Raw genomic sequence first — 22,520 nt, forward strand, 5'->3', positions numbered from 1 at the left:
ATGAGGATATAAAAACAATGAAGTAGAAATTCAATGGTGTAAATTATAATGACATTCATGTCGCAAAAGGCAAGAGCAAAAAGTAAGTCATCATTGAAGCACTGCTTACAAAGATCGCAATAGTGGCGGTCAACTGCAATTCAGATCCTTGACTTGCCACATAACGTGACAAGATAGTGAGGGACCTTGAGACAAAACCTTGAACGGACGTGGCAAAAATAAACGAAGGCGTACGTTGATACAGCCACGTGGCACGATCGAACACCTCGTCTCATATCACACACTTCATCACACAAGTAATACGTCTCTCATATCACACACCTCATCACCCTAGTAATACGTCTCTCATATCACACACCTCATCGCACTAGTAATACGTCTCTCATATCACACACCTCATCGCACTAATAATACGTCTCTCATATCACACACCTCATCACACTAGTAATACATCTCTCTTATCGCATACCTCATCACACTAGTAATACGTCTCTCATATCGTACACCTCATCACACTAGTAATACGTCTCTCATATCGTACACCTCATCACACTAGTAATACGTCTCTCATATCACACACCTCATCGCACTAGTAATACGTCTCTCATATCACACACCTCATCACACTAGTAATACGTCTCTCATATCGTACACCTCATCACACTAGTAATACGTCTCTCTTAACGTCTCTCATATCACACACCTCATCACACAAGTAATACATCTCAGTAAAACGCCTAAAGCAAGCATTTCACCTCAATGAGGTGAACTCGAGTTCTACGCCTTCGAAATGACCAAGATTGCACAGAGGCAAACAGAGAAAGCCACTGAAGGACCACACGTAACTGACATTAATAACATGCATATTAATGTTCACGCAACAAACGGTTGACACCGCACTGTACATTCGACGGCGCAGGTCCACACCAGACACTTATGCGCCAAACAAAACACCATGCATGCAGTTGAAACATATTCATGCACAAACATACAACCTCGTCACATGGTTTAGACACATTTATCTCACAAACGAAATACACAGATTTACACACACTGCACACAAACTTACACAGCCAAAAAGAAAAAAAAACGAAAACGCTTGCGACGAATATTTTACGTACGGGCACCCACACATGCAGCAATCATATATAAGCCCAAAATTGCATACATTCACGGGCAGGAACAATCAGTAGACCAACACGTCAGTACCTAGTCGATAAGAAAATATAGATACTCATTCTACACACATCATTGTTTACACAGCACATATATACATTGTTTGAGTATGTATACATTGTTTACTCACATTATACATACTCAATATACATAAATTCCTTATGCAAGTAATAAACTATATAAACACGTTACACACTAGACACAACACCGCGTATTGTTACCTGCAGCAGGCGACGCAGCAGCAGAGAGTCGGGGCCTGTAGTAGAGCACGGCCGTGGCAGGGTCGTGCATCTCGCTGCTCACAGCAGCGCTGTCGTACACCACCACGGCAGGCAGCCTGTAGAATAGAATAGAATAGAATAGAATAGAATAGAATAGAATAGAATAGAATAGAACAGAATAGAATAGAATAGAACAGAATAGAATAGAAGTGTCGGAACTGAAGAAATAGGCCCATGGCCTGTTGCCGATTCTTGAACTTTTTGTGACTTGATTCACATGGGTACCGGATCTTTGAACGAAAATTTGGAACCCGATCTTTCCATTACTGAAGAACCCGATCTTTCCATACGAACCGATCTTTCTTTGGAACCCAATCTTTCCATAACTGACGATTGATTGAGATCTGAACTTATTGCATATAACGCGAGACATTAATGGTGTTATGTGTTGTGGACACGACACTAAGGCAGGCAGCCTGTAACGCGAGACATCAATGTTGTTATCTGTTGTAGATACGACATCAAGGCAGGCAGCCTGCAACGTGAGACAATAATGTCGTTATGTGTTGTAGATACGGCACCACAGCAGGCAGCCTGTAACACGAGACATTAATGTTATGTGTTGTGGACACACCAAGGCAGGCAGCCTGTAACACGAGACATTAATGTTATGTGTTGTGGACACACCAAGGCAGGCAGCCTGTAATGCGAGACATTAATGTTGTTATGTGTTGTAGATACGGCAGCAAGGCAGGCAGCCTGTAACGCGAGATATAACTGCTGTTTCATAGTTTCAGATCAATAAGCAACCCGATGTCCTGAAGCAAGCGTAAGCTCCATGGTAATTAATACACTCAATCTTGTTCTTATTTGTGATAACCTAAACAATGAAAGACGGAGCAACATTAGAAACTGGGCAACGTAGGCAAAACGAAGCAACAAGCTCAGTAAATAAAGTGAGAGGACCTTAAGAAAATAGGAAGTTACAGGCCATGAGGCACGTATAGGTTTATGTAGGTTATTTGCATGGGCGTGGTCCCTCATTTCTAACCCTACCCTCACTGAGGGAAGAATTAGGAGTAAGCCGAGCTCGTCAGTCGCGGACAGCCTATGGCCGCTAATGGAGTGAGTCACGACAAGCCTGACTTACTTTGCATACCCACAGGAATTACCGTCCCTTAATGTGATGAGTCCTTGGTAATGAGTACAAAAGAACCAATAAACTTGATTTATGCTCATCTGCGTACCTTAATCTTAATTGGCCTCAGGTTACGGCATGGAGAAGGGGATATCTTATCTATATAGTAGAGTATGTAGCACATATTTGAAGTTGATATTATTTTTCTGAAAGTTCAATACTTACAATTTTTTTTCGCAAGTAGTGAATCCCGGCACTTAGTTAAATTGTGAACAAATAATCAATGACAAGATTATTTATTTCTATTAGTAAGTATAAATTTGTTTGGAATTATCAGTCATGAGGAGATGTAATGTAAGTTATTAAGCGCATCAGAAGTAAACAAATCGCGCATTTGTCTCGAGGTACAATACCAGAGGGAATTATTTGACTTGCAAGGTACTCCGTGCGCCGCCAAAGGTCTAGGAATATTCCAACCCTAATTTGTCCAGGCGAGTTGGGGCGATGGCAGCTGATATCAGAGGCGCTATTTCCGACAAGCGGCCACGACGAAATTTCACTCGACAGGCCTAAAGAAATTCGACGGAATATCCCGCCACAATTCGTCACTCGCGTCGTCAAAGGCCGGCGCAATGGTAGCTAAGCGCGGCTACGCAATTTACGTAATTTCCTGCTATACGAATAGACGCAAAGGACGGACTCTCCCGCTGCACGCGATGACGCAACAGAAATATTATTCCGTTGAAAGCAAAGAGGAAGATTGTTTCCGACGCAGCCGACAGACTAATTGTGGATTGCAGATTGCATAAAACGCTGACCGCACGTTTCTATGACAGGCTTTCAATAATGCAAAAAGTCTACTTGCCCCCAAATGAAATGATAAAAAAATAAAATAATTAGAAAATACGGACAAAACTCCCCATCTTTCACCCCCTTTTTGAAAATTTTCAATCGGAATGTTTGACCATAGCAAACCGTCTGAGCCATCGCAAGATATGCCTTGAAATGTTTGCAGTATAACCTCTTATCTTCTCCCAATATTGCATGGACAAAAAACGGTATTAACACAGAAACCGCACAATCTTGAGTTAGTTTTACTCAGAAAGAGTTAATATCTGTAGGCTATAAAAGATATTTTAATCGACCAATGTAGCTAAGCAACTGTTTAAGTGAAGTTAGCACCGTAGTTCTGATAGTTGATAAGCATTCAGAAACCAATTCGGACGCACTATACGATAACATTGGCATATTATTCAGCACAGCCCGAACATGAGAGCATTACAGGAGTTATATCTTGTTTCCACGGCGTATTCATCTTTATATCGATTTCATTTTCGACACAAAAATGACGACAAATTCTTGAGCGCGGCGATGTTACGCAGTAATTTTAAAAGTATTTCTCAGCTCGTCTTTGTGCCAATCTATGTAAAATATGAATTATTCAATCAAAACACACAGCTCAAAAGTTTCAGAACATGAATGATTTTAAATTTTAGTTAAAAAAATATCGTGGAGGTGTCATGTTTACATAGACGACACATCGATTGCTGCAACACGGCAAAATGTCCATAAAAAATTGTCACTGATGCGTCAAGGGTTGTTTGCTTGTAACGATGTACCCACGAATTTTAGTCTACTAACGAGTTCAACAAACATCAGTAATGATGGTTTGGCATGGCCCAGATTATGCATGGAGATGGCCTGCAATCTCCGGTGACTTGAAGCAAACACTTGATATGAAGCGCTCTCGTTAGGCCGTTAATTATCTCAATGGCGTCGCTGATCTTCCAGACTGAGGCTGTACGAGCGGTTGGTCCAATTAAGACTTGCATGAGTATTGAGGTTAAATGAAATTAATTAGGAGAAAATATTCAGAACAAATTTTGATGATCAACATTTGCTTAAATTCAAGCCTTATTCTAGGTCCAAAAGTCCCAGAATTTATCAGCGTCTAAATAACATCAATTAGCCGATAAAATTTACACAGCATATAGATTCATTTGCTGTCTTTTCTTCAATTAAAATTCATTAGAAATAAATAAAATTAATTTACTGATTTACGTTATGACACATTCACCAGATCCTTCTCATCAATCAAATTGTTACCATTTCCTAATGGATGGACTCTCACAACACGACAACGCGTCATGTTATCAATGTGATTCCAATCCCCATTGTAATATTGTTCCTATTGTATGTTATTTGCAGTTATATTTGCTGATAATAAAGAACACAACGTCAGCGGGCTTCATTCCATTAGTGTGGCAGAGCGCACTTATGGCTTCTCTACAGTCCCTATGCGAGGCTTCACGCAGCAAACCATACAGAATATTTAGAGGACATTTCACTAGTACGACCTTGACGGCATAACGTATAAACCTTCTTCTATTGTCAGGAAATCCTACTTGTACGACTGTAGTGGCATAAATTATTAACCTTCTATTCCAGGATGCTTTACTTAATTGTACGACCTTAAAGGCATAACGTATGGACCTTAATGCATATAGGCCTATGAGAGAACTGTGTAGTGAACGTAATCTTTGATTAACTCGTCTGTTAACCAATGTTATGGGAGTTAGAGTAGAATCAGGGGATAATTATGAAAGTAAAGAGGATGATAAAATTATAATGCTTTATCGTGAAGCTTGTTTGTCAATAAGCGAATATCTTGACCTTATTTACTGTCGTTGTATGAACATGCCAGTTACATCTAACATTCTTCCGAGGCTTTCAATTAGCATTAGAAATTTAGAAACAAGAAGGTTACTGCGTCAGATAGAAGCATAACATGCTGCCAAATTTCAAGAGAAAAAACAGTCACCGGGAGGATTGCGCAGTTACATTATTTTGCTGATTTAGCTAACAAATATCATTTGACGTGGCTATGCGTCTTGTAAGGTCAAACTGTGATTGATCCGGATGAGATACGCCGGTTGCTGAGTTATAGGCGTGTTAGAACCGGTCATCGTTATAACTTTTTATATGATTTATTGAATTAAACTCGTGATTGTTAGAAAAAATAAAATGTTATACCTGTGATAATAGTAATCGTTGAGTTACCTCTCAAAGGCGGGCATATTTTCTCTATGAGTACAATCGTGGTGATGTGGACTGAAAAAGTTCAGAGTCGAATTCAGAAAGCCAAATCTAGGCTAATAAAAGATCGACTGCCGTAGATGGGATATTCCAAGCCTAACTAACCTACATCGTGCTTAGTTAAACCGGACCTAAGTACGGGATCCTCAACCGGAGCAGATGGTGGCTCTTATCTGGCTCCAGTTTCTGGTGGTTTCTGTGTGGCTTGTGTCCGATCTGTGGTTTCGGTGTGGCTTGTTGTTTTTATAAGACAGAGGTTATATTTGAGTAGAAGAGTTAGAACCGAGCCACACCGAAACGTAAAAGCCACAAGCCACACCGAAAGCCACAAGCCACACCGAAACCCAGCTTCTGGCGGGGTTTCTGTGCGGCTCGTGTCCGATCCACTCGCACGTCTCACGACGTATATATTGGTGATAGTGCCTCTCGCACTCGACATTAATTCTCCGTGTTTCAGCATGCCTCGTACCCTCGTCGCTCGCTATCTTGCGTCTTGTTCGGATGCGTAGACGATGTTATTATTCAGTCTCCTAGAGCTTTCGACTATCGACAAAGGAAATAAGTATCTACCTCAATCGAAGAATTTGTGTTACCTTGAATGAAAACTCCTGTATACTACTTGAAAATCATCCCTATTCTACGAAGAAAGTTCACGCCGTGTTCATTTCCTATTCCTCCTTATTCGACGCAAGGTACTAGTCATCATAGTGCCTGACCAAAGTGTCCCTTTTTAGCCATTGTATTCAAAGTCGATACGTGAAATATATGCGAAGTCGGCACGCTACATTGACTATTTATATTTTGCAGAGATGCTTCCGGTTACGTAGGCATTACTAATTGAACTTTTCAAAATATAATTCAACTCTGCTACTCAAGAATTCGCTCATAGCAGAGTGTTGAAAGGCTTCTGAAGAGAAGGGAGGTTTCAGCGTCACAAAATTGGAGGCGAGATGCGTGAGCAAACTTCCGACACGGGAGCACTCGAGAAAAAACGGTTGAAGCCCCGGAGAGCTGGGACCTTCGAGGGAGGGTAGACTGGAGGCGGCGAGAGGGGCCGAAGGATCACCGAGGGGAGCGCTATGAAGCGGGGACTTCAAACACGAGCGTGAGAGTGAGGGTAACATGAGAGAAGCGCGAGGGCGAGGGAGAGTCATATGGAGAACGGGAAGGGGAGGTGGAGCATCTCGAAAGTTAGCACAAGAGAGAAGAAAGATGGAAGGGAGAGCGAGGGAGAGGAGAAGGGGTCCTAGGGCGTGCATTGCTCTCGTTTGACGGGCTATGGCCTCATCGATCCAGCGACGGGGACTTGGGACCTCCCTCACTGCTGTGGCTAACAGCCCTCCTCCCTTACAGCTGTGGCTAACGGCCCCCCTCCCTCACTGCTATGGCTAACAGCCCTCCTCCCTTACAGCTGTGGCTAACAGCCCACCTCTCTAATATTTAACAGCCCCCTCCCTTACAGCTGTGGCTAACAGCCCACCTCTCTAATATTACAGCTGTGGCTAACAGCTACCCTCTCTTACAGCTGTGGCTAACAGCCCTCCTCCCTTATATCTGTGGCTAACGGCCCCCCACCCTTACAGGTGTGGCTAACGGCCCCCCTCCCTCACTGCTGTGGCTAACAGCCCTCCTCCCTTGCAGCTGTGGCTAACGGCCCTCCTCCCTCACTGCCGTGGCTAATAACACCCTCTCTCACATCAGCAACTATTAATTTGTCTCCATCACAGCCATCATTCACAGCAGGAATACTCCCGGTCCCCAGCTTGTATTCACAGCTCTGCTCCACATTAGTCGAAATAAACAATTATCATTGCGAGGTTCCACCACATGGTTCTAGAACACAGCCCCAAACTCTCAACAGGGTAACGATGTTTTATTAATCATCGCAAATTCGTACGTTTGGCTTGGAATGATACTTCCGATGAACGACAGGATTATAAGGTCATTATTGAAGCACATAAATGGTATTTTTTATGTCGATTAATTGCGTGAGGAAATCGTGAATGCTTGACTGCAGTAGGCTACTGAACGATTTTTTTTGACAAATTTCACAATTATGGAAAGAACGCGACAACACTGTAATATCTGCCATCGAGATAATGTTACTTTCTTGTTAGATTACGAGCCGTGTGTTCCAAAAGATATCCAAAAATAGTTTATTTTCTCGAAAGGCCACATTTTACTTTTCTACATAATTTCCATTAATATTGAAGCGTTTATCGTATCTTGGGACCAGCTTTTGTATGCCATCGTTAAAGAAGTAAGAAACTTTTTAGCTAAAGACGAATCGTGAATCATCTGTTATCTTTCAATTTATAGTCCATTTTTAAAATTAGATCATTCTTAATGACTGAAAGACTGAAGATCTCCCGCTACGTTGCTCATCATGAATGTTTGTTGAATTAATGTAAAAGCCCTAACCCATATCCGAACACTTCTATCACTCATAATATATGTTTTTACCGTACTCTTCACTGATATGCTATGAATGTCAATTGATCGCACATATGCATCAATTGGCCGTCGCAGCGCTAAACTCCAACGATTTGGTCAATAAACATCCCTTTCTGTACCATTTAAATTGACTATAAGAAACCGAAGTAATATTGCCTGGACATTAGGCGGTTGGTAAGCGTTCAAGTTACTTGAAGTGAAAAATGTACATCAAAATAACTATCACTATGGGAACAAACTTGTTCGGCTGGACTGAAATAGGCTACTTAATACCCTCCCTGCTAGCATCGTTGACGCTCCGAGTATGAACGCCTTCAAGAACAGACTAGACGAAGCTATGCATGCAGGAGCATATGTTCAGTCTTAAAATGCCTAGCAAATTACGGACCAGGTAATAAGTCCAGCAGCTATCTCAATCAATCGTCAGTTATGGAAAGATCGGGTTCCAAAGACCGGATCCCTTGTGAATCAATCAAGTCACGAAAAGTTCAAGAATCGACAACAGGCTATGGGCCTATTTCTTCAGTGTCGACACTTCTATTCTATTCTATTCTAAGGCAAAATGAGCATTGTCAATCGGGAGACCATGATGCACTGCAGGGGCGATAAAAGGTGAACGCGCAACTAAGGCAAGAAAAACCTCGTGAATATGAAGACAAATTCATTCGCATGAGCATTAAAGGATTAGGGTCAGCCATGAAGCGTTAATTTGAGTAATAAAAGGCAGTGGCGTCGGCGTGTGAGATGTAACCGCGCGTCGTCATAAAGCGGGATGTTAGGAGCCATGAGGTGTAACTAAGCAGCCTCCAGGAGCCATAGGGAGTAACTAAGCAGCCTCCAGGAGCCGTAGGGAGTAACTAAGCAGCCTGCAGGAGCCATAGGGAGTAACTAAGCAGCCTCCAGGAGCCATATAGGGAGTAACTAAGCAGCCTCCAGGAGCCGCAGGGAGTAACTAAGCAGCCTCCAGGAGCCGCAGGGAGTAACTAAGCAGCCTCCAAAAGCCGCAGGGAGTAACTAAGCAGCCTCCAGGAGCCGCAGGAAGTAACTAAGCAGCCTCCAGGAGCCGCAGGAAGTAACTAAGCAGCCTCCAGGAGCCACAGGAAGTAACTAAGCAGCCTCCAGGAGCCACAGGAAGTAACTAAGCAGCCTCCAGGAGCCGCAGGGAGTAACTAAGCAGCCTCCAGGAGCCGCAGGAAGTAACTAAGCAGCCTCCAGGAGCCACAGGAAGTAACTAAGCAGCCTCCAGGAGTCGCAGGGAGCAACTAAGCAGCCTCCTTGAGCCGCAGAAAGTAACTAAGCAGACTCCAGGAGCCATAGGGACTAGGGAGTAACTAAGCAGCCTCCAGGAGCCATAAGGAGTAACTAAGCAGCCTCCAGGAGCCGCAGGGAGTAACTAAGCAGCCTCCAGAAGCCGCAGGGAGTAACTAAGCAGCCTCCAGGAGCCGCAGGGAGTAATTAAGCTAAGCAGCCTCCAGACTCTGATCGTTTGCTGCTCAATTATCACTCAATTTATTCATGTGTTCATTGTCGCTTCTATATATTTTGATTTTAAAGTTTACTCAATGAATTAAATCATCTTTAAAGCCATATTTTCATTCTCAGCTAATCCTAATTAACGCAAAAAGAAATTTTCTATTAAGAAGGAATTCCAGTAGCACAACAAGCAGGAACTTTACTTTCTTTCAACTATAATGTATTTTATTTTTATTTTAAAGTACAGCAATGAGAGCATTATTCTATAAATCAGCCATTAAATGCCAGTAAAAATGTCACATGAAAATTCTAAAAAAATGCCAGAACGCTTCTGACACACTATATTTATCATCCGTGTTATCTGACTTATTGTCAAGCTGTTTAAGTAACAAGACTGCGAGTATCAAAAAATTGCAACAATTTAAGGGGATTAAAAAATTTGCCTTACAAAAGGTATAAAAATAGATGTTCCTTCAAAAAATATCGCGCTCTAGGTGGGTATTATTAGAAAAGTTTACTAAAATGACGTGAATACGAGGAATTTTAAGCAGAAAACTGAGATATGCAGCTGATGTAAAATTAGGCGTTGAGCCTACGAAGAGATATGAAAAATTTTGCAAAATTTTGGCTTAATTTTTCCTCCAATGGCTCGTGCTTCTATGGCAGCATTATTGTTCGTGTTGGAACCAATTTAGACGAATTATGGCCTCAGGTGCATTTAAATACACTATGATATATACATATTAATTTCGGCACATCACGCATGACTCATTTACTGTTAAAGTGTAAATCATCACAGTTCAGCTGCTTGTTCAAATTAAAGTATCTAAGTCAGAAGCAACTCCAGACGGTGGTACTTAAACGGATGTTTCGTCTCATGAAGTTGCTAATAATTACTACTATATTTTTAAAATTAAGGGAAGACTAATGGCAGGTATAACCATTGTCCAGCCGACATCTTCACAATATAAGTTACGTGGTCAGCTGCTTGTTCAAATTAATTTATTTAAGTCAGAAGCAACTCCAGACAGACGGTGGTATATTAACGGATTTTTCGTCTCATAAAGCTGCTAATAATTACCATTATATTCATAAAATTAAAGGTGGACCAATGGTGGGTATAACCAGCCGACATCGCAATAAGTTACGTGGTAACAACCATTATATTTTTAAAATTAAGCGAAGACTAATTAATGGCGGGTAACCATTGTCCAGCCGACATCTTCGCAATAAGTTCCATGGGAACAGTAAAGTCGGAGGCGATAGAAACAGTAAAGTCGGAGGCGACAGAAGGCGTCGTCAGGAGAGCAGCAATAACAGAGCGTCTTTGTTTGGTTTTCTAAACGCAGCGAATCCAGGAAATTAAAGCAAATCCCTCGGCATTGTGAGCAAAGCGCCTCGAGGCCCGCGCTTCTGAAGCCAAACCTCGGGATTTGTGCGACGACTGTGACGCTGCAACAGCGCTGCTCAGGCGATATGCTTTGTCTGTCGTCTGCAGGCGATGTCTTGCAACTTGCAAGTCGCCTGTAGACAATGCCTTACAAGCCGCCTGCAGGCGATGCCTCGGCATTTTGCCTGCAGACGATACCTTACAAGCCGCCTGCAGACGATGCCCCACATTTTGCCTGCAGACCATGCCTTACATGTCGCCTGCAGGCGAGGCTTTTGCTTGGTGTATTGAATAAATTTTGAATATTCATTTGTTTTTTTGCGGTACATGTAAAATTATGAGCACAAACTTAGAATTATTTTCTTTTTAAGACTACAATTATTGATCGTATAAAGAATATATATCCGATATCATTAATATACAAATAAAAGTGTATATTCTTTCAATCAGGATGTGCTAAAAGTTAGATGTACAGTAAAAAATCTGCGGGCTAAATTTCTTCACGCTACAATCGTTGAATTTGAGTACAGGCCTATATTGTGTGCAGGAGGCTATACGCAGTTGTGTGCAGGAGGCTATACGCAGTTGTGTGCAGGAGGCTATACGCAGTTGTGTGCAGGAGGCTATACCAGCAATCAGGTCGAGGTCAGTTCACTGCGTAGACGTGCGCTACCCACAACGCTCGCCATGAGGTATAACTCTTAAACCTGATTTTTTTAATTTAGATCGATTAATTATTGTTCGTAAAATTGCGAATTGGAAGTTTAAAGTAATAACTGGTAGATGTATGCTGCAATATACAGTAAAAGTAAAGAGGCCGATGCCTAAAACATTACTCGTATCTTTCGATGTGTATCTTGAATATTGTTCTTATAAAACACTATCGTGATTTTATCGTAAATAAGAAAGAACGAGTATACAGGAACACAAGACAAAACGACGCGAGAACAATTTGGATAATTTGGATGGGTAATTAATTCAGGTTTACAATAGTTCGTACCGGTAAAATTTTCAATTCATAATCGTAAATGAATATTTGATTTTTCATCCAACAGATTCATTTTTTATTCAATTGATACATTCCACAGATTTAAATTCATCTCAGTGTAAAGCCAATCCTAATTTCTAAAAGAAAATTTCTTATTGCACCGCTTGATAACTGAAATTAATTTGAAAAATAAAACAATTGAACATTTTGGGACGAAAAACCTACAAGAAAATTCTTGCACAGAATTTTCGTCGACCTTTACACGTCAACTCGTTCGTCAGGGACAGTACACGTTCTGATGGTTCTTTCCTTAATTCTTCTGTTATACGCCATGATAGATTATGCCTAATACGATTAATTGCTATTTCAATATTAAAGAGTAATTAGCCTTTTCTCCCATGATTAATTAGCTCTGTATAAATAGTAATTAATTTTTCTCTCATTATAATCACATGTAAGACGCAATAGCCGCGGTGCTATATTATTGTGTCCGGGAGAACGGACAAGCTCCGAAAGAGAGAGCTTTTCTGGCGCCAAGCCTCGCGTCTGTGGAAGCTGTGCAGCAAAAAACTCAATGTAGCCTCTAAACAAGACAGAGACTGAAGCAACTCCTTGAAGAAGTCTTAACCCAGTAAAGTTCGCATGAGAAATGGTCTTCTCGAAAGAAGTCTGTGCTACTCGACATGCCTGGGCGAGGCGTTCAAAATAGCTTGAGGAGTCTCACCTCTTGATATCTCAAGTATAAGTACAATTACTCTAGGTAATTATACATCTACATAAATAATTTTTTATGCATTAATAAATTTATACACATTATACATAAATGATTTATATACATTATACATAAATAATTCTAAAATTGATTTTGAGCTAACGAAAAGCCTTAAAGTTCGCTTTTGGAACGCAAATGCATGCGAGCGATTGCTTTTAATTTTCAAGTACCCAAGAGGAAAACAAAAAAAAATAGCATGTTGGGGGTACGATGATGGAAAAAATATGTCAGGCATTAAAAAAATTAGGATAAAATGAAAATTATGTTAATTATGTCCACGATTATCGAATACATAATAAGCTACAAAATAGGCGGGGATGGGAGAGCATCCTATTGGCGTTCCCGTTGACCTCTATGGAGATCTGCTAGCCCATAGGTAATCAACAACGCGATGCCATTAAAAAATGACCGCGGCTAAAAAGTATACTTTGAATAATATTTTAATTATTAAGCATGGGATTTTCGCTTGAGGAAATAATAACATAAATTCTAAATTGTTTTTAATTAAAATTTTAAACATGAAATTTTTCAGCATGGCTTAATAAAATCAATACTACGAATAATAAAAGTAGACATATATAAATTATTAAAATATCTCACCGGAGTGCCTCATTCTTATAAGCATCTGAAGAGGTCGCTGAATTGGACGAGCGCAGAGCGGGACTCCGAGGAGACCTTAGGGGACTGAGGACCCTGATGGGGCTGTCAGACCGCGGGGTGTGAGACTTACTGCCCCGTGACAGTCGGGTGTTGTCGATAGAAGAAGGGGACTTTAGGGGAGATGGTTTGTTGTTGGCGGGTAACGAGGACTTACTGATTGGGGAGAATTGTTTGTTATTGGCTGAAAAAGGAGGCATATTTTGGGTGGGCAACTGTCTGTCAAAAGTGGAAAACTCGGACTGGTTTTTTTCAGTGGGTTCTACTCGTAGTGCTCGTTTTCTGTACTCGGGAATACGCGTGCGAGCAAAGCAGATCATTCGTTTGAAGTTATGATGGAGGGCGACCAGTAAATTGTTCCGATGAAGGGAGAGAGAGTGGTCCCGGGCACGAGGATGTTTGGCATGAAATGCAAGCAGCGCTTGAGTCTGAAGCGCAGATACGTGTTGTTCTTTGAGGGTTTGACCGTCGACAATATATGGACAAAGCATAGTCTCAGTTAATAAACAGAGCAAGAGGCTCTTTAAGAGTAGATATCTATTATATGGAAAACATTGAAGCAAATCATATGAGAATTTACTAGAGCTTCCTGAAATTCTTTAAATTATTCTCTGTAAAAAAAAAGTCGTCAGTTAGGCATTGGATTCACATTCGGGGTTCTTGGGCAGAAATTATTAGGACTTTGAACTCGTCAAATCAGTGAATTACGCAAGCAAGAGTCCAAAACTAATATTTAATTAAAATTATCTATAATTTTAATAATCTGTTCGCCAACAAAGTGAAGTTTTGTGAGCGAATATTTTTAATTTACTTGCTCCTCTGTTGGAAATATCTTGGAAAACTCAATGAACACCACAAATTATCAAGGTATATATACCCCTCTTTTAAAATGAAAGTCAGAGGTCGCATATGAATGGGAAATGTTAGCGTTTAATGGTGTCATGTCCCTGACGTTCCTTTAATGGTCAGGCAAAACATGCCGTGTCATTTGTGTCAGCACCTTTGCCCGCCACAAGTCATGTCTGGCATGAAGCTATGCTGCCGTCAAGGCCGCTGCAAGTTTCCATCGTCAGGAAAAAAATGTAGGTTGTTTATATATTGTTTCAGATTCTAGCGTGTTCACGTGAATGTTTTCTCAATTAAAAGATGTTCAACCTTCAACAACAGAGTGCATGTGTGCGCAGTTAAATTTCATGGGTAAGGAAGTGCAAGAACATCAAGAACACCACTTTTCCTCTATTTATTCACGTTTTCATACAAAAAAGTCAGCTTAAATTGGGCACCGAAACTGCATTCGACTGCCGTCACAATTTTTGAGTGGCGAAAAATACTCTGTAAAAAAGTGCGTTGATTTAAATGTTCGTATATACGCGTACATTACGTTAAATTTAGACGTACGATATGAAAGACAACGAAAACACCAATTGTACCGTCTTGAGACGATTGGGCACACGTTGCCATCTTTTGCCCCCAATAACGTCTACGTATTTTTTACGTTGCAGCACAAGAAAGTCTATTCGATGGTACCCTTCAGTTTCTTAGCCAAACTTTAGAATGTTACTTCACAATTTCAAAGTCACCTACTAACAAATATTATAGTTTATTAATTCCATCTCGTTCCCCATTAGTATATCATATGGTCCGTTAACGGTGGACATTCATCGGCGTTCATTTACTCTCAAAAGTAAGATTTACAACTCAGTAAGAAGAGAGCTCATTTGCAGGCTACAGTTGAAGCCCTAGCACTTCGTCTTGCCTCAACTCTTCATGACGTTCGCTGTCAACTCCCGCAGCATCAAAGCAACTTTGCTGCTGCCGTTCTTCACAAAAGAAATATCGGGTTTTCTTTATAATGTCAAGGCTGAAAGACGCGCTAAATAGCTTCTCTTTGATCAGGTGACACAGGGTTAGGCGAAGAAAGAAGCGACCATTGCAACAAGTCCCCGAGCAGCAGCAAAGCGATCGCGCTCTTCCGTTAGCCTCAAAGGCTTCACTGCGTCTTTTGTCGGAGCTCAAATTACTATAGAAACGCATTCTTCCAGCCATTGCTCTGTGACGGCCTGCGCTACCTCTTGATAATGACATCAACTGTCATTGTTCCTTCGCAAAGATGCAATGTCCAGGAATAGAATTTTTTGACAGGTGAATCACGCAATAGTTGGTCGTTATTGAAAAATGTTTCATACACACCATTTAATATCGCTCCGTTGCTGGTGTTCTCCGATAATATGCCAAAAAAATGTGTCCATTCTTTGTGTAGAGACACTTTTCATGTGATTCATAGCCACTCCAAAAACTTTATCACAAAAATAACTCAAGATTCACCTGAGTGAATGGCAAATTAATAAAAGAACCATATATAGTAAATAAAAATATATATATGGAGTTTAGCCGATTCATTTATCGTACGTAATGTTAAGTATCTTTCATTGCGGCAAGTTAGCTTTATAAACTACATTCAAACGCATATATTCGAACAGATACAAAAATTTAAACTAAGCCAACCTCGTATATATATGTTCAGTTGAAAATGCCCTATTTTAATCCTTAGCTTTAACCAAACAATGATAAATGATCGAGATAGTGATTTTTCATCAGTGTCAATGATCAGTGTCAATGATTTTCAAAATCCCACCAAACTGAAAGGTCGTTGTTCAAACTGGAATGTCGTCGTCAACATACACCCGGTGCGTCACAACTCACAAGCAAGTCAACTACTGTACCTATGTCGTAGCAAGTTACCGGACCGGGCGGTGACCTGGTATAGTCAAGTTTGGTCTGATTCAGATACCACAGCGCATATATAGTGTGTCGCAGTGAAGTGAGTGAACGAGCTACTGCGATATAGTAAAAAAACTCGCTCAGTCGAGACGCAATAGGCGCCAAATCTCAGTTCGTTTGAGGCGGTGTGCGCGACACACTTGAGCAAACATGGTCGCAATCTACGCACTGTCAGAGCTACTGCAAGGCGGCATCAATTTAATGCTACAGCTATATTGTCATTCGAATGGCTGCCCAAACCCTACGCAAATACATTGCATGTATACGAGATCCGATTAAAACATTGAGGCCAGATTGAGATCGAGTAATCCAACTTAACCTTTACTGCCCGAGAAAAACAAATACCACGTGTATAATTCGCATGGTTTCAAATGAAATTCACTATGAAATGTAAAATTAAATGATAAATATTTTAATTTTATGCATCAATATTTAATTCCATTCTATTCTGGAAGCCAGTACGGTGAAAGAGATAGACTGATGGCACCTTTCCGTTCAATGATGACTTCTTGCTGAAGTTTGTCATCCATCGCGCATTAGGGCACAACACGAGACAATCCAAATAAATTGAAACAATTCGAAAACAAACGTGTAAAATTTTCCCTTGTAATCATGACATAAACATGGCATTAGAGTCATTCATCAATAAGATTCCTATAATCGGATCACAAAACACTGCAAAAATTGCAACATCATCATTTTTTTACTTTTGATTGCTTCGCTTTTCTCTTCTAGTTAACTGTAATAGCTGACAATTTTCATGTCATCCCAATATTTATAATTATTTCAAAAAATAACTAAAAATAGGAGCTGGAAATCTTCGAATCATAGCTCCCCATATGAACTACGCCAACGAATTACTAATGCACCACACTTCATGATATCAGAGAGTTATATTTTCACAGCAAACAATATTTTGATTATAGTTATAAATGTTACATAATTTCAGACATTAACAACGATGACGCGGGTAAGCGATGTCTTCGGGAGAACCCCACGATGACGCGAGGTTTTCCTCAAAGTATCTTAGGTCACAACATCCACTTCCCTGCGTTTCTATTTCGCCATATCGTATCATTTTATGCGTATCAACCAGAGTAAATAATTTTCAATTCCTATAAAGAACCAAGTGATAAAGATCCAAAAGTTAGCTCACGCAGTAGAGCGCCACCCCAAGGGAGATCATGTTTGTGACTTAATATGTCACTAGGTTGCGACCGGTATATAGTGAGTGTAAACATTCCATGTTAGTTTGTCACTTGGTAGCGGCCGGAATAGTGAGTGTAAACATCTAGAGTAGAATAGAATAGAGTAGAATAGAATAGAGTAGAATAGAATAGAATAGAATAGAATAGAATAGAATAGAATAGAATAGAATAGAATAGAATAGAATAGAATAGAATAGAATAGAATAGAATAGAATAGAAGTGTCGGCTCTGAAGAAATAGACCCATGACCTGTTGCCGATTCTTGTACGTACTTTTCTTGTTCTGTTTCACAATTGATAAAACATTAACTTTTATTTTAGAGTGTCACTAGGTAGCACCCGGAATAGTGAGTGTACGCGCGTCTGTTTGTAGCAGCCGGCAGTGAGTACAGTGAGTACAGTGGCAGTGAACACAACATTTCTACTTGGCTTGGTCACTTCTGAGCGAGCACTGGCAGACGCTGGCCCAGAGAGCAGGTAAGTGAGGCAGCTGAGAACATGGCTACGGTTTCGCATGCCTCACAGTGAAATGCTTATTTCAAGGACTAGCAAGAGAAAGTATACATGGCATACTTTCTCACCTTTGATGACGTACATTATCATATTTAAATCTCTAAAACAGGAATGTTGTATTTAAATGTTTTATTAAAAGAAATGTAGAGCAGGTATTCGAACAAGGCGATTTGCATAATTTCTTCTTCACTCTAAAACTTGGTTGGCTATAACTATTAAATGTTTCTCTGAAGGATCAGACACGTAAGGGATCGACGTTTGTTGCATCTTTATGCACCGCGCAACAAAAATGTAACAGCAATTGTTAACCTCTTTCATTTTGACATCACTCAGTTTATCTACGAAATACACAACGAATCTTTCATCTCAGTAATAAATATAATTGTTTGATCTAGCAGTTCCTAGTTCTCTAGATCGTAGTAGTCATAAAGTCCAACGCTCCATAAAGACCGAGGTGCTTTGGTGGCTTGAAAAAAAAAAACCATCGCTGATGCCGGTAAGGCGGGGAGAAGCACGATCCTCCAGCCTATACCTGCCTACCTGCCATGCCATATACATAACTGCCATGCCACGGATGCCACCACCGCCGCCGCCAGCAGCCACGGCGCCAGAACTTGTCTGGTGAGCGGCGCCAGACAGCCTTGGGGCAGCCAGGCAGTTTTGCCACAGATACGCTGCACCGGCCCTTGGCACTGTGAGTTACACAGGCGGTCTGCCGGGCATAATACAGACGCTCTTCTCCTACTGCAACATTTAGCACTGTCTATTGCACAGGCGGTCTGCCGGGCCTATAGACGATCTACTCCTACCGCTACATTTAGCACTGTCTGTTGCACAGGCGGTCTGCCGGGCATAATACAGACGCTCTTCTCCTACCGCAACATTTAGCACTGTCTGTTGCACAGACGGTCTGCCAGGCGTATAGACGCTTTACTCCTACCTAAACATTTAATACTGTCTGTTGCACAGGAGGTCTGCCGGGCGTATAGACCATCTACTACTACCGCTACATTTAGCACTGTCTGTTGCACAAGCGGTCTGCCGGGTATACAGACGCTCTACTCCATCGCAAGTCACCGTGCTGTCTTTTTGAATGATCTGTCTTGAGTCGTGTCACACATATTTTTAACTTATCCAATGAAAATTTATACGGTTTGGTGTGCGCGGGCATGAAATAGTTAGAGAACGCAATGCAAAATAGTTTATTATATGTTAAGTATTTAAGATTTTGGTTTTAATTAACTCACCTCTGACGTGACCTCGTGGAGACATGCATTTCCATGAGTTTTTTGATGCACCACGGAGAGACGCGATAGTATTTAGTCAGATTATTTTTTAGTAATTATGTGTCCATTCATTGGTGCTTTTTTGTTATATAAGGCTGTGAATTTTATTTTTATTCGTGTATTGTATATTTTTGTTATGCTCTGTGTCGTATCCTCTTCTGTTAGTTAAATAAAAACCGCAATTAGTTCGTTTATGCATTTTCCTTTAAGGCTCCAATTAATCTTGAGTCCGAAGTTAAGACATGAGCTAAGGAAACGCACAGTTCATTTATATTTTGTATTTATAGTTCGTTAATTATCGTAGTAATATTCAAAAATTTCATTCATCCTTGCGATCAGCGTATTAATATGTGGATAGACGGAAAATTTTGTAATTTTATTTATTGAATGAACCTCAGCACCATCAATTAAATAACATATTACAAATTATTTCGGGCAAAGAACGCAAATTTGCACGAATAATAGAGATTATCTATCCGGACAAGAAAAACCCTTATGGTGCCCTGACCATTAAAGATTAAGACCTCCAATTTTCAGTTAACGAGATCCTAATTTTATATTAAATGCTAAAATTAATGGAAAATTCCAAGCATGTGATAATTTCAAGAGATTCCTCAGCCCTTCTTGGATTTTTTTTTGTGGTACAACAGCTCGCTCCATCGACAGTGAACTTTTGAATTGTCTATACAAATATGCGGTTACACAAGTAAAATGAAAAGTTTCTAGTTGCAATTTTAAGCAAATATGGTGGATTTTTTCTTTGTAGCTCGTGAAGAACGAGTTCAGATGAGCTGTCAACTGTGATTTTAGAGTAAGAAACCTTTAAAAAAAATTCAAATACTTGCTTATTTGCTTTTATAGTAGCAAATGTTGAGAAATGTTAGTGATCCGCAATCGTTTAGAAATTCGATTGAAAATGATAGATTTCTGCATCGACATTCGATCAATGATGCAGATCGATATTCGATCAATGACTGATTTTAATTCCTATCAAGAACTTTGGTAAGAAAACAAACCGATGTTGCCAGCAAAACATACAGCAGATTGTTTCAAAGAAATAAAGGGAGTCAACTGGTTCTGTGAGTTGCAATTTTGTATCGCTATTTTGAGCCATGGTGTGGGTGACCTCTTAGAAAAATGGACTCGTTAGCCAGTAGGTTATTTCGACCATGATTCCTACCACCAGATTTCGAACGTGAAAAAATTTTCAATGAGACACCTAATTACTTTATTAGGAACATCAGAGCAAATACAGCAACAGCTGAAACAGTCTTAAAAACAAATGTTTAGTGGTAACTATCCCTATTGTTAGGATCATGCAAAGTCTAACTGCAAGAAGGGCTGCAACTGATTGAAATTCGTGGAGAAATATTCCATTTTCTTTTTCTATGAGTGAGAAACGCCAGTAAATAACAAACAGTAACAGCAGCTGGGCAAAACGAACAGAAACAACAGCCGAGTTTAATGGAAAAAACTGTAGCAAAGCGAACGAACAGGAACAGAACAAACAGGAGCCGCAGCCAAGCGAAAAGAAACAGCAACAGAGGGAACGATCGAAATAGCAGGATAGTATAACAAACATTAAAAGCAGCTGAAAATAACGAACAGATACATCAGAACAAACAAAAGCAGCATTAAACGAGAACTAAAACAACACAAACAGCAGCTCAATACGGTGAGGAAGAAGAGTGGCAGGTCCAGAAGGCAGGTTTTATTTTCTGCAGGAGCTGGTCGGCTTGTTTGCCGCGTCGCTGAGCAAACAGCGTCCGGGGGCTCTTCGTCCCGACCCTCGTATATAGCAGCAGCCCGGCGGTGCGACGTGGGGCGCTCGGGCTGCGATCCTCGCTGGTAATTTGCTGCCTGACATCCTGTGCGTTTATGGAGGACTGCACGCGACGCGACGGCACGGAAAATAAAACTTCACGTCTCGAATAGAAGTTACGATCGTGTCTTAGAATTTAATTCTAGTTTAAGTGAGCCCATTAAAAAATATAAACTAAAACTGTAACTTGAATGGTGCCGGAGATCGACGTCGTTGTCAATCATAGCTCGTTATGTGATTGGATACGATTCCTGATAAGAGACGAGACTGATAACAGATATTTCAAAACTATATAAAATAGTAGGAAGATTCCCTATACCACTAAATTTCTTTTACAGCCTCTTTGGAATAGAGGAGTAGCAAATAAAAGCTGCAGTCAAAGTTTTTAATAACACGACGAAAGATTTGCTGGAAAAAATGCCCATGACACGTAAGGCCTTCTTTAATTCTCGGTTTGTGCAGAAAAATAATACGAGAACAATAGTAATTCAACTTTCATTAAACAGATCAAATAAATTTATATCGCGGCGATATCAATAATTCAACGAATAGCGAACCCAAAAATTTCAGATAGCAAAAATGCATATATGAGGAAAATATTGTTAGAGGCATGACCATTTATTACAATTTATTATAAAAAATAATCACGCCCTTGCTGTTCGTAATCATAACTATAGTAGGCTTGCATGAATACAACACTGCACTTGCATGATCAATAAACCCTCAAAGCATTTATTACTGCATGACGTGAATCTCAACAACAAAATTAGACAACTTTTATAATAGTTTAAATAACAATAATAAATAATTTTTGAATAGTTGAAATAATTTCTCAACTTTAATAATAGTTGAATTTTGCTATGCCGAAATCTCAATTCTGCAGCAGCTGCGTTGCCGAGTTAGAAGTTGCGCAAGAATAACGGCAGGTCCCAGGGGGGAAAATAGACCAATATCGCAGCGCCATGAAAGTAAGTAGGCAGAAATCGGGCAAGCTAAGCAATTTCTGACCGGACGAAGTGCTTCAATCAGGCACAAAAGCTGAGCTCTTGTCGCAAGCTTTACGAGGCCATTAAGAAGGTCTCGAAGCAGCAGGCGGGTCGTGAACTTACTGATGAAATCTCTGTTGTGACATTATCTACCGGAGCTGCGCTCTTGACTAACTATAATTAAACTAACCATCCAAATTTGTCTGTCTTCATTCTAGATGACTTGTCACATGATCTCGCTACTTTCATGCAAATGGAAGTGGCTCGTGATCCCAAATTCTGCACAAACCATCCAAATTTTTCGGCGTCTGTCTTCATTCTAGATGAGTTGGCACATGATCTCGCTACTTTCATGCAAATGGAAGTGGCTCGTGATCCCAAATACTGCAAAATAATTACAGCCACCAAATGAGATTCCTTACGACGCATTCATCCCTCATATCCAGCAGTAAAGTGAAGACCCCCGAGCGTCGTCTTGCCCATCACTGAGACCACGACGGTCATAAGAAGCGAAGCCAACCTAACGATGCTCCTAGTGGGCAACTAAATCTAGCGTAATG

At 40.5% G+C, this 22,520-nt stretch overlaps 1 protein-coding gene across 1 annotated transcript in view; it reads right to left on the minus strand.

Moving 5' to 3' along the window:
• The window catches only part of LOC108672942, a 31,460-nt gene extending 17,516 nt beyond the window's left edge, over nucleotides 1-13,944 (minus strand). Inside the window, exons 1-2 of the mRNA XM_018160712.2 lie at nucleotides 13,309-13,944; nucleotides 1,398-1,513 (exon numbers count right to left, since the gene is read on the minus strand). Of these exons, the coding sequence (XP_018016201.2) occupies nucleotides 1,398-1,513; nucleotides 13,309-13,856 (664 nt within the window). The 5' untranslated portion in view covers nucleotides 13,857-13,944. The remainder of the gene's footprint in view (nucleotides 1-1,397; nucleotides 1,514-13,308) is intronic.
• Between the last annotated feature and the right edge of the window lie 8,576 nt (nucleotides 13,945-22,520).

Source organism: Hyalella azteca, unplaced genomic scaffold, assembly GCF_000764305.2.
Source record: "Hyalella azteca isolate HAZT.00-mixed unplaced genomic scaffold, Hazt_2.0.2 contig16986, whole genome shotgun sequence".
In the NCBI taxonomy this organism is placed as follows: Eukaryota; Metazoa; Arthropoda; class Malacostraca; order Amphipoda; family Hyalellidae; genus Hyalella; species Hyalella azteca.